A 13,234-nucleotide genomic window follows, 5' to 3' on the forward strand; every position below is an offset into this window, starting at 1 on the left:
CCTCATCACTCACCTGGGCCAAACCGCAAACACGCCCCATTGGGGGTGGTGAGCTCATTATCTCAGCACCAGTAGCCCCTCCCCATCTCTGGTTCCCCAAACCCTGTTACTAACAGTGTTGAAGTGGGCTTACAGACAGGAAACTGAGGCCCGAGCTAAAGGGACTGGGGTTGGATACTTAGAAGAGCAGCGATTTCTCCTTCTTTCCGAGTTGGAGTCCCTGATTCCCCTCAGACCTGATGGGTCTGCGGTCTGTGAGGAGGGGAAGTGGATCTGGCCCATCGCAGCTAGGGTTACTGTACTTTTCTGCCACTTGTTTGGTTTTTTTTCTTCCAATTCTCCCTGTTCCTGTCTTCTATTTGGTGGAGAGGGCCTCAGTCTCTCTAAGAAGGCGAGTCCTCCTTAGGCCTGCTGACCTTGGAAGTCTACCTTTTCTATACTTCTGCTACTCAGCTGGAGGTGAGGTGCGGAAATGGCAGGGTGTGTGTGTACCCATCCCTTCTGTTTACTCTCTCACAGTCCTTTAACCACCTCCTTCTGGAGGAGAATTAGAAGGCACAGGGGTCAGGAAGAGGGTGGAAAGCCTCTTGTGGGATTGCATCCGGTGTGATCTTCCTTTTGGATAAAGGCCCTGAACGTCTGGAGCTCAGCCACAAATAGAAGCCTGGGCACTGGGGCTGGCATGGCTGGGCCAAACCCTGAGGGAAGATCTGGGTAAGGGGTATTTCCAAAGGCTCTGCCGCCCAAAATGGAGGGGAGTCTGTTCCAAGACTCCACCATTGGGATTCAGTATGCAGTCATCACCATCTCCCTCAAGAGGACACAGGTCAGAACTGCAGCAGGATGGGGTATAGTCAAACCATTAGGCTGGGCAGGCAGATTAGTAGACTAGTGATGTACCCCAGGACAGTGGACACTTTTCCCAGCTTGGAGGCAAGGGACTGGAAATACTGTGGCTCCTGGCTCCAATAGCCTACTTTTAGCTAGGTGCTGGTGGCTCACATTTGTGATCCTAGCTGTTCAGGAGGCTGAGATCTGAGGATCACAGTTTGAAGCCAGCCAGGAAAGGAAAGTCCATGAGACCCTCCAATTAACTAACAAAAAAGCCAGAACTGGAGTTGTGGCTCAAGTAGAGTGCTAGCTTTGAGCACAAAAGCTCAAGGACAGTCCCCAGACACAGGAATGGCATTGGGTTGATGGCCAAACCTCCTTCTGCCTTCTTTTTTTTTTTTTTTATTTTTTTGTTGTGGGGCTTGAACTCTGGGCCTAGGCGCTGGCCTATAGCTCTTCAGCTCAAGGAGAGCACTCTACAGCTTGAGCCACAGTGGCACTTCCAGTTTTCTAGTGGTTTATTGGAGATAAGAGTCTCATGGACTTTCCTGCCTGGGCTGGCTTTGAACCATGATCTTCAGATCTCGGCCTCCTGAGTAGCTAGGATTACAGGTGTGAGCCACCGGTGCCTGGCTCTGCCTTCTTTTTGATATTGGGTGTTACTCGGTTTCTGGGCAGTGGGTCAGCTTAATTGAGTCCACGTGCATGGGCAACACCCTTTGCCCCTAAACTGTTGTTTCCCTAGCTCTGGAGGAGGTTCCAGGTACGACTGAAGGAAGTCTTGTTCCCTTTTTCTTCAGCCTCCTATTATTCTAATTGTTTCCTTGTCACCTGCTTGGCCCAGCTTCTCTGTTTATTAAGAGAAATAAATCTGATCTCTCTAATCTCCACTGGCAAGGCTGGTCAGAAAGGGAAAGCCCAGAGGCTTAACTCTTTCAGAGAGAACATTCAGAGCAGAGATGAGGGAACGTGGGAAGGAGAGTATCTAGAAGATTCCTGGGAAGTCAGGAAGGAGATTCAAGTCCTGGCTCCTCTCATTTGGCTACCTTACTATAAGAGGACACAGGTCAGAACTGCAGCAGGAACATTGAGCTTCAGTTCTCCAAGGTTCCTGTAATGCCCTCACTATCCTGAGCAGACTTAGCAGGAAAGAGGAAATCTGACACTGATTATTCTGAAGAGGTAGGAAGCTCTGTATCCATTATCTCATGAGATCCAATTTGCAGATGAAAAAACTGAGGCTCAAAGATTGTGACTGATTTGACAAAGCTGAAACTGATTGAATCTCAGATCACCTGCCTCAAAGGTGCTCTTTCCATGATTTTCCCAAGGAGCTCAAGTTGGGGTGAGGCTTATAGCTTATCTTTTCCTGCTCATTCTATAGAGGGGAACCATCCAGAGAGAAGTGAGGGACCTCAGTTGAAGGGAGAGTGTTATCAGAGTTAGGCAAATGAATGTTTAAGTTCTGGTGCTGCTATAGCAAAAACCCTAACATTGAACAAGGACTTAGTTGGCCAACAGGTTCCATTACTGTCTCATGAGGCCTTCTCATAGGTGGAATTCTCTGGACAAGGCCATGATTTTTTTTTTTTTGTTTTTGTTTTTGTTTTTTGTTTTTTGTCAACCAGCCATGATGAGTTTGAGACTTTTCTTCAAGATTCTTCTCACAAGAGATGATATGAAAAGTATATTAGGGCTGGGTGCTGGTGGTTGACATCTATAATTCTGGTTACTTAGGAAGCTGAGATTTAAGGTCCAGCCAACCTAGGCTGAAAAAAATCTATGAAAATCTTATTTCCAATTAACCATCAAAAAGCTGGAAGCGGAGGTGTGGATCAAGTGGTAGAGCACCACTCATGAGTGAAACAGCTAGCAACAGCACAAAGAAGGCCTAAGTTCAAGCCCTAGTACTGGCACCAACAAAAAAATAAAAAAAGGAAAATAACATTATATTAAAAAGAAGTTGCTGTAGAAATGAAAAATGGTTCTATTACTGTGTTTGTAAGTTCCATTCACCTGAGCTCCAAAGATCAAGTAGAATGTGCTTTGCTGTCCTTCTCACCTTCCCCCCGCCCCTCCAGCCACATGATACTGGCAGGTTATTCACCCCTCCAAACCTCACTTTTCTTATCTGTAAAATAAGGAGAACAAATCCTCGTTTTATAAGAGTGTTTCAAGGATCCACTTAGATTAGAGGCATGAAAGTACGTTCGAGAGCACATGCAGATGATAGCAAGATTCTGCTGTTTGAGGCTGGGCACTTGAGCACTAGTTAGTTCATCTGATCCTTGTTTGAAAAAACAACTAACTTGGTTATATACCTCAGCTAGCCACAGTGGTGATGATTACCAACTGGGATTCCAGAAGCTGGAGCCTCACTTTTGCCTGACTGGAAGACTTAGATAAAAGAAGTTAAAAACAACAAAAGCAAACAGAAATTCATATTTTCCAGAAATATCACCTGGACTCTAGACAAGTGTGTGGGGAGGAAGTGTTTCTAGGACTTACGCCAGCACTGGGGCCCAGCAGGTAATCAGGGAGGTGCTCAGAGGAGGTGAGCTGGGTGTGGAAGGAGAGATGGCTAGAGAACTAACAGGAAGGCTGCTCAAATGCCAGACCCAAGCTGGGCATTTTCCTGGGTTAGGAGGTGAGCAGTTATCACTACATAGGGGTGAGGAAAACCAAAAGGCCTCTAAGAAGGAAAGCAAGTTGCGCAAGGTCACTGGGCTTCATGCCTTTGAAAAGGACATACTCTTTCCTAGCTGGGATCAGGTCTTGTTCGGAGAATGCCTGAGGATGAGAAGGCCAGTGCAGTGTTGTCTGTGCAGTTGTCTGTGTCTGTGCAGTGTTGTTCCTACATAGCAGGGACAGTGACAGGGTTCCATGGTTTGCCCCAAAACGCCACACTCTCCAAAGTAAAGTAAATTTGTGACTGTGGAATCTTAGGCAGGACCATAACTCCCCCAGTGGCTGGAGTGGTGATGTGGTTCTGATAGAGTTCAGGCTCATCAGAGACTGAATTGTAATCCTAGGAGCTCCCTGCAGCCTCACTGAGAAAGGGTATGCCTTGGTGTGGTCCAGGGGTTTAAACTGAGGGCTTTTTTTTTTTTTGGTCCGGTTGTGGGACCTGAACTCTGGGCCTGGGCTTTGTCCCTCAGCTCTTCAGCTCTAGGCTAGCGCTCTACCACTTGAGCCACAGCGCCGCTTCTGGCTTTTTTCTTTTTGCTTATGTGGTGCTGAGGAATCGAACCCAGGGTCTCATGCATGCAAGGCAAGCACACTACCACTGAGCCACCTTTCCAGCCCTTATCTTCACTTTTTTATTCAGTGAAAACTCCTATCCCTCAAGTCCCAGCTCCCGTTCTTTTTTTTTTGTGCTGGCCCTGGGGCTTGAACTCAGGGTCAGTCCCTGAGCTGCTTTTGTTCAAGGCTAGTGTTCCACCACTTGAGACACAGCTTCACTTTTGTTTTTTTTTTGTTTTTTGTCAGTCTTGGGACTTGAACTCTGAGCCTGGGTCTGTCCCTCAGCTCTTCAGCTCAAGGCTAGCGCTCTACCACTTGAGCCACAGCACCACTTCCAGTTTTCTGAGTAGTTTATTGGAGATAAGGGTCTCACAGGCATTCCTGCACAATCTGATTTTGAACCATGATCCTCAGATCTCAGCCTTCTGAGTAGCTAAGATTATAGTCGTGAGCTACCGGTGCCCAGCTACTTTTGGCTTTTTAAGAAGTATATTATAAGAGAGCTGGGAATGTGGCTTAGTGATAGAGTGCTTGCCTAGCATACATGAAGCCCTGGGTTTGATTCCTCAGTACCAACCACATAGACAGAAATAGCCAGAAGTGGTGCTGTGGCACAGTTGTAGAGTGCTTGCCTTGAGCAAACGAAGCTCAAGGACAGTGCTCAGGCCCTGAGTTCAAGCCCCAGGACTGGCAAAAAAAAAAAAAAAAAAGTTTATTATGAGTTTCACAGACTTTCCTGCACGGCTGGCTTCACACCAGGATCCTCAGATCTCAGCCTCCTGAGTAGCCACCTGTGTTCCTGGCTCAGGTCTTTGTAATACTCTCTAAAGCCCCTAGGATTTCTCCAGCAGCCTGCTGAAGAGATTTGGAATTGGGCAGTGTTAGTTTTTGAGGTTACCTTCTTCTTGGGGTATCTCAATGTCCTTAGCCTGGGGCCTAAATCAGTGTAATGGGGTCAAGGACTTCTCTCTGCCATGGGGTACATTCTACAGTAGAGTGTGGGTACTATAGCAAAATATGCTTGCCCAGACAGGATAGAAACCTCATGTAATGAAACAGGCACTATCGTGAGGATGAATAAGAGAAACAAGGTCCTGGTCCTCATGAACCTCAGAATTTCAGTGGCCTGGTTGGAGAGGCTCAGACAGCAAGCAAATAAATAATACTAAAAAAAAAAGGAACCAAAGAAGAAACACAGAAATCTCTGGGGGAGATTCAGGGATGGCTTCCCTGAAGAGGTAACACCTGTGCTAGGAATTTTGGAGGATCTGGAGGGTGGAGGAATGGAATTACCTGAGTGTCTGATGGGCTAAGCTAGCTTGGCTTTCTGGGTTCTGTGGAGCACAGGAATGACCATTCTTCACTATTTGGATAACCCTGAGGTCAGGAACTAGGCTGACTGACTCTTCTCTATTCTGCCCTGCCAGTACAGTGCCTGGCACTAAGTGGCATCTGTAATTAAGAGATGATCCAATATGGGCTTCCACAGCATAGACTTCTCAAGATCCTAGATACCCAAAATTGGTGGTCTGCCAGGGGGAACTTGCATGCCACATACAAACCCAAGCATGGGGCTGGTAATTCTAGCTACTCAGGAGGCTAAGGATCAAGGTTCAAAGTCAGCCTAGGCAGGAAGGTCTGTGAAACTCCTATCTCCAATTAACCACTAGAAAACAGGAAGTGGTGCTTTGGCTCTAAGTGGTAGAACTGTTAGCCTTGAGCAAAAGATCTTAGGGATAGTGCCCAGGCTCTGAGTTGAAGCCCCATGACTGACCAACCCCCCAAAACAAACAAACAAAAAAGCAAAACCCAACCCAACCCAAACCACCCCAGAAGATCACCAAACAGCTGAGGCCCAAGATCAAGATCACACAGCAGCCAGCCTTAGAGGCAGGATCTGGAGCCTATACCTGCCTGGCTGCTTTTAGCTTCTCTACTCCTTTGTTCAGACTTCCAACAGAAAAGTCGTACCCAGGGTTGGGAAGGTGGCTCAGTGGTAGAGCGCTTGCCTTGCATGCATGTGGCCCTGGGTTCGATTCCTCAGCACCACATAAGCAAAAAGAAAAAAGCCGGAAGTGGCGCTGTGGCTCAAGTGGTAGAGTGCTAGCCTTGAGCTGTAGAGCTGAGGGACAGTGCCCAGGCCCAGAGTTCAGGCCCCACGACTGGACCAAAAAAAAAAAAAAAAGTCATACCCAGAGAGGCAGTTCTAACAGGAAGAGATGAAGGAAGCCAGATTTCTTTCTCCACTTCCTCCTTTACCTCTTTCCCTCCAGTATATACCTTCAAGCCCTGTTCCCCTACATCCCAGTGTTCTGCCAGAACTTCTCAGGTCTGGGTGAGATCCTCAATCAGTGGGTTCTCCCCCCTCTGTTCCTTCTGAAGTTCTGGAAAACAGGGTTGCCAGGCAAGGCTGCTGAACTGGGGGTTGGGGATAGGGTCCAAACCTGGTGGTCAGGGAAGTCTACACACTGATATCAGCAGAGGGCAGAGTGGCTCCCCCTTCCCCTCTGCCCCTTGGAAATCCCCTCTCCACCAGCTTTCAGAGCTTCTTTTTTTTTTTTTTTTTTTTTTTCAGAGCTTCTTAACTGCTCAGAGCCTGTCACATGCTGAAGAAAACTATTGAGAGGAGGCATTATTCATTGTCTGAATGTGCACAGTTGGGTGGGGAGATAGGGTGGGCAAACCCCCAAGGCCACTTCTAGCTCCTTGGCTGACTTGGGGAAGGAAGTGGGTGAAAGCAACCCCTTAGAGTGAAATCCCTGCCTACCCCTGCTGTGGTCCTATACTACTCTACTCTATGCCCTTCTGCTCCGCTGTCCTTGGGGCTGGCCTTGACAGTGAGGGACTGTCAACTCCACTTACTGGGTACCCAGCTCTGTGGGGAGTTGGAGGGAGCCATAGAGACATCTCAGCTTATATAGGCTTTGAATCTTCATCTTGTGGCAAGTGTGACACCCGCAAGCAACTCCTGTGTGTGTGTGTGTGTGTGTGTGTGTGTGTGTGTGTGTGTGTCAGAGAAACAGACTGACTGACTGACAACTCCTGGTGTGTGTGTGTGTGTGAGAGAGAGAGAAACAGAGACTGACTAACTGAGGCCAAGTTAGGCCTCCTTTTGGCTTAAGATACCATCTCCTGTAAGTTTTTAACCAAAAGGCACCCAAACCTAATCCTGTCTCATGAGCTTTCTATACCAGCCCCTTCTTTCTCCAGCCCTACCTTGCCTCACCTTGCTGGGACAGAGGGCAGTACTCCTCCTCAAAATCTTGGATTAGGCACTGTCTTTTGTATTTTTTGTTAGTCATGGAGCTTCAATTCAGGGCTTGGATGCTGTCTCTGAGCTTTTCTGTTCAAGGTTAGTGCTCTACCACATTAGCCACAGCTCCACTTTAGGTTTTCTGGTAGTTATTTGGATATAAGAGTCTCACAGACTTCCCTGCCCCAGCTGGCTTCAAATCTCAAGTCTCAGATCTCAGCATCCTGAGTAGCTAGGATTGCAGATTGAGCGCTCAGCTAGGCACTGTCTTTGTGAACAAACGTGTCATCACTACCACCAACCATCACAACCACAACAGCTATCAGATCTAGTACCCAAGTAGCCACTACTGCTTCTGCACATAGTTAGGCAACCCTAACCATTTCCTTCTCTACCAGCTTCTAGATAGCACACAGGGCACACTGTGCTGAGCCTGGGGTCACTGAGGAGTGAGGCAGTCCCTGCTCCTGGGAAATTGCTGGTTGGAAAGACAAACATAAATAAAAATAAATGGGTGTTTGTTTGTTTGAAGATACAATCTTGCTATGTAGTTCAGACTCGTCTTGCATTTGAGATTCTCCTGCCTCAGCTTCCTGAGTGCTGGAATTACAGGTGTGCCCTACCACATCCAGCTATAAATGGATGTCTTGAGGAAAGTGGGAAAGGGATGGTGGTATACAGGGTGCTGTGGAACCCTGAGGTTTGAGCAGTAGTGTATTAGGGTGGCCCTCATGGCTATGAGAATACAGAAAAGAGCCAGGTATAGGGGTATGCATAGGAAAACAGTGTCCAGCAGGGGCTTGTGGAGGAAAAAGCATCTTCTAGACAGAGGTGGAAGAGGCCAGCCTGGTGGGTGATTGCATCTCCTGCAATAATACATTCCCAGTTTCCTTCAAGACTTTGCTCACCTGAGCTCAACTCATGCCAAGGGATTTGTACTTACCTTTGAGTAAGTACTGCTTACTGCTCCCTCATACTACCTATCCCCTCTATCAGCCTTAGTTTCCCCATCTGTAACTGAGAAGTCCTTTCCAGCTTTGACACTAGGACCCTCTATGAAAAGAGGAGAGACTGGTGCACATAACTTGGTACACAGGGTATGGCATTTTTGTGGGTTAAAAGATACCAATCCTTAAGGGGCTGCACTGATGTTAAAACTCTTAGAGAGGGATGGGATCAGCTTTTCTTTATTTTTTTGTGCCAGTAGTAGAGCTTGAACTCAGGACCTGGGTGCTGTCCCTTAGCTTTTCTGCTCAAAGCTGGAGCTCTACCATTTGAGCCATAGCTCTGTTACAGGCTTCTTGTGATCAATAGGAGATAAGAGTCTCAAGACTTTCCTGCCTTGGCTGGCTTTGACTCCTGATCATCAGATCTCAGCCTCCTAAGTAGCTAAGATTACATGTATAAGCTGCCAGGGGCACCAGGGGTTTCTTGACTTTGCAGGGAGAGAACAGGATACCCTGGAGCCACTGGACAGAAAGGCAGCATAATGTAGTGGAGGGGCTTGCCCAGCTGGGAGAAATGATGAGTCATGCCACACAGGGATTAGAACGGAGGGCTCTGGACTCATGCCCGGGGCTTTCTCCTCTGCTATACCATGCTCGCTCCTAGTTGGAGAGACTGCACAGACTGACGGTAGTGACATTGCTCAGGCTGTAAGACAGTGTTGGGGAGATTCCTGAACAAAAATGTGTGTAAGGGAAGATGCTTCAAAGACACAAGCTGCATAGATACAAGCGGATAAGGGCCTTTCACGTTTATCTACAAGTTCCATTACTTAACATATACACAAACAATCCAAGTACAGACACAGTCAGACACTCCACAATCATAATTATACTGATATATGCAAACACAGATGATTAGTTTTGTTTTTGTTTTGTTGTTGTTATTGGTAGTGGTGGTGATGGGGCTTTAGCTCTGGGCCTGGATGCTTTCCCTGAGCTCTTCAGCTCAAGGCAAGCTCTCTACCACTTGAGCCACAGTACTACTTCTGGGTTTCCAGTGGTTTACTGGATATGAGTCTCAAGGACTTTCCTTCCAGGGCTGGCTTTGAACCATGATCTTCAAATCTCAGCCTCCTGAGTAGCTAGGATTCCAGGCGCGAGCAACCAGTGCCCAACTAGATGACTAGTCTTATAGACAAACATTTATACATACATGTATAAAGACTGCTTTATATACTCAAACACACAAAAATCTGATATTCAGCCCATTGAGACAGTCACAATTATATAAGCAAACACAAACACACAGCTGGGAGCCAGTGGCTCCCAGTATTTAAGCCAGTGGCTTAAATACTCAAGAGGTTGAGATTCGAGAATGGTGCTTTAGAGCCAGCCCAGCTAGACAAATCCAAGAGACTTTTATCTCTAATCATGAGCAAAAAGCTGGAAATGGAGTGTGGCTCCAATGGTATGGGTAAAAATGATGAGGGAAAGGTTGAGGTTCAATCAAGTCTCTTGTACCAACACACACACACAAACAATACATCCAAACATGCAAACAGATTTGATGACATGAAAAAAAAAACATGATTGGACAGATGAATCTACATACTCAAGATCCAGCTATAGAACTATGTAGTTAGGTTCAAGCATATGATTATACACAAATGTACAACTACTGTCATCCTTGCAGGTTGTATAGAGACAATAAGGGGAGAAGTGTTGACATGGAGCAGTGGGTATTGGCTTCAGTCTGGTCTGGTTCCTTCTCAGTAAAATGGATATATACTTTTACCTTATGGAATTATTTTGTAGATGAATGACATGATTCAGGAAAGCAGGTAACAGTGTTTCATATGTATTCATAAGTATTAAATAAAAGAGCCAGGAGCTGGCAGCTCACACCTGTAATCCTAGCTACTCAGGAGATTGAGATCTGAAGATTGCGGTTCAAAGCCAGCCCAGGCAGGAAACCCTGTGAGATTTTTTTGCTGTTGTTGTTCGTGGGGCCTGAACTCTGGGCCTGGGCGCTGTCCCTCAGCTCTTCAGCTCAAGGCTAGCGCTCTAGTCATAGAGCCACAGTGCCACTTCCGCCTTTTTCTGCTTATGTGGTGCTGAGGAATCGAACCCAGGGCCCCATGCATAGAAGGCAAGCCCTCTACCACTGAGCCACCTTCCCAGCCCTCCATGAGACTCTTATCGCCAATAAACCACCAGAAAACTGGAAGTGGCGCTGTGGCTGAGTGTGGTAGAACTCAGCCTTGAGCTGAAGAGCTGAGGGACAGCGCCCAAGCCCAGAGTTCAAGCCCCACGACCGGCCCCCGACCCTCCCCCCCAAAAAGTACATAAAAGGCTGTTACTGCTGGGCATGGTGGTTTACAGCTATAATCCCAGCTACTCGTGAGGTAGAGGAGACCTCGTGATCTGGGAGGAAACAGCAGCCTGGGCAAAAACTTGAGATCCTATTTGAAAAATAACTAAAGCAAAAAAAAAAAAAAAAAAAGGCTGCGAGTTATAGCTTAAGTAGTAGTGTCTGCCCAGCGCCAAAGCGATGCCTTGGGTTCCAACTCCCGTACCATTACTTTGAACACCACAAGTGCGGAAGTACAGTTCTCTACATTTGTATACTCGAGCGCCCTGGAGATCCACAGACACATGACACTCATGGGGTGGTGGCGGGTGGGACTCAGCAGCAGCAGGGGTCCGGACCCTGCCTGTCTGGAGGCCAGCCCCCAGTTTTCCCAGATCCCTTGCGGTCCTCGTTGAGGCGGTCCCTGGTCTGGGAGAGCGGGGCCACTCGCCGGCCCCACCTGGATAGGCAGAGCCTTTCCCCGGAGCGCCCTGGGCGGGGCGGCTCAGCAGGTCTCCCAGGTCCAGGGAGGGGCGGAATCCACCCGACGCGAGCCAGACCCCGCCCACATTTGACCACGCCCCTTAGTGGCCATTGGCCGCAGAGCACGGGGGCGTGGCCGGTCTGGGGCTGGGGGCGCCCGCGGAGGCAGCCCGCGCGTCTCGCTGCCTCCCTCCCGGGGCTGCGGGCCCGCGGCCGAACTGGCTGGGCCGCGCTCGGGTTTCCGCGCCGCCTCCCGTGCCCACCATGGGCAACTCACACCACAAGAGGAAGGCCCCCAGCGGCCCACGGGTCCGCAGCTTCTGGCGGTTTGGGCGTTCGGCGAAGCGGCTCGCAGGTAGGGGGTGGGGGCGGGGCAGGGAGGAGGGTCTCTGCGGCGGCGGCGGCGGCCTCTGCGCTGCCCCCTCCCGGGGCCTGATGGGCTTGAGTTGTGCGGGGTCCGAGAGTCCCCGACCAGACCCCACCCCTCACTTGCACAGACACTCACGTACACACGCTTGCCCACGCGCGGACACATGTACATGTTCACATTTTACATAGTCGCGCACACAGATGTGTGGACATGCGGAGACAAAAATCACATACACAACCACAGCTACACGAAATGGGATGAACAGATCCTGACACAGGTATATATACATACCTGTGCCTGCTGCTTACATGGCCACACGAACTACACCCACGCGCAGATGGAGACACACGGGCACACACGCCAGGCATGTAAGTGCTGGTGCCCAGCGTCTTAGGAACACAGATAAACACGCGGTTCACTACCGCACAGCCCACCAGACTCAGGCTCACAAGCAGGCTACCCGAAGGCACGAACACACACACACACACAATCACAATCACAGTGTTCCCCAAGCCTTATCCCCCACAGGCTGAAAGTTTGCTGGAGGGAGGGGAGACAAAGGTGGAGGGGAGAAGCAGGAAACCCGGGGTTGGAGGCTCCGGACCGCCTCCATCTGGCGCGATCGGGAGTCGGACTGGTTCTCTTGGCTCCCTCCCTGCCCCCACCGCGCCACCGGGGCCTCTCCCTGTTCCCCAACCCCCTGCAGTCCCCGAGGTCGCTGCCGCATCTCCCCCCTTTCAATGCAGCCACCGAGCTGGAACGCAGCAGCAGCAGCAGCAGCCCTACCCGGCGTGCTGCGGGATCCCTCCGCGGGTCACATTCCAGCCTCTAAGGGTGGGAGCTTAGGGAATGGGGGAGGGCTTCCAATCCCAAGGCTGGGACATGGCATTCCTGGTTTCTCCAACATGTGCGGCGATTCAGGATATCCTGAGAATTCCTTGGGGTGCTGTAGGAGCGGCTGTTTAGGGTGCCTGTTTTTCCCACCTTGTGAATCCAAGGTGGGAAAAACCCTGTCCCTCCAGGTACGGGATCTTCAACAGATGCGGGTACCTTAGGGATACCTGCTGGTCTAGAGGAGTGAGAAACCCGAGGACAGGGTGGAGGGGCTCCTGTAGTGGGAGAATCCACGGTATGTTCCCAGGATGGCTCACATTCCTAGAGGTTCAGCACCGGATTAAGCACCGAGTCTGATGATCTCATCTCTCATCAGCCCTCCACATAGGGGGCTATGGGAAGAGCCTCACTGGAAGAGACTGGATCTGTGTTTTCTGTGTGGCTCTGGCATAGGTTCTAGTGACCTTGGGCAGGTTCCTATGATTTTCCTGGGTCTTCCTGACTCCTTCAAGGAGACTTATCTATAAATTAGGTAACTATAGTGTAAGTGATTTCTGGGACCCCTATAGCTCTGGCTAGTTATCTCATGGATGCAAAGACCCCTGAGGTCTAAGAAGAGGGCCTTGTTCAAGGTCATTTGCATATGGTGGTTTCAGCAGTAATGATGCTCAAACTAACATTAGGAAGGGTTAATTAAGTTCAGGTGGGCTCTCAATTCTCAGAAAGTGGATGTTGGTAAGAGATTCCCGTAGTGTTCCTACAGTTCTCAAGTTCTGGCTGTGGCTGAGCCAGCTGGGCTGGGGTTGGTTTGGTCTGGATAGGCTCTTCATCTGTCCACTGATAGCTGCTCTGATACAGTGGTGGTTTCCTGAGAACCAGCTGTGGGTCCATGCTTGTGACTATTTGTGATAAGAGAGAAGATA

At 49.2% G+C, this 13,234-nt stretch overlaps 1 protein-coding gene across 2 annotated transcripts in view; it reads left to right on the forward strand.

Moving 5' to 3' along the window:
• The window catches only part of Nhsl3 (NHS like 3), a 30,619-nt gene that overhangs the window by 865 nt on the left and 16,520 nt on the right, over positions 1–13,234 (forward strand). Inside the window, exon 1 of one of the 2 annotated variants that reach the window (XM_070008792.1) lies at positions 11,315–11,462. The exons of the other annotated variant lie outside the window; for it this stretch is intronic. Coding sequence (XP_069864893.1) covers positions 11,372–11,462 — 91 coding nt within the window. The 5' untranslated portion in view covers positions 11,315–11,371. Of the gene's footprint in view, positions 1–11,314; positions 11,463–13,234 lie in introns of those variants that run through there. 2 annotated transcript variants of the gene reach the window in all.

Source organism: Dipodomys merriami, unplaced genomic scaffold (assembly GCF_024711535.1).
Source record: "Dipodomys merriami isolate MVZ:Mamm:240054 unplaced genomic scaffold, mDipMer1.0.p SCAF_71, whole genome shotgun sequence".
NCBI lineage: Eukaryota > Metazoa > Chordata > Mammalia > Rodentia > Heteromyidae > Dipodomys > Dipodomys merriami.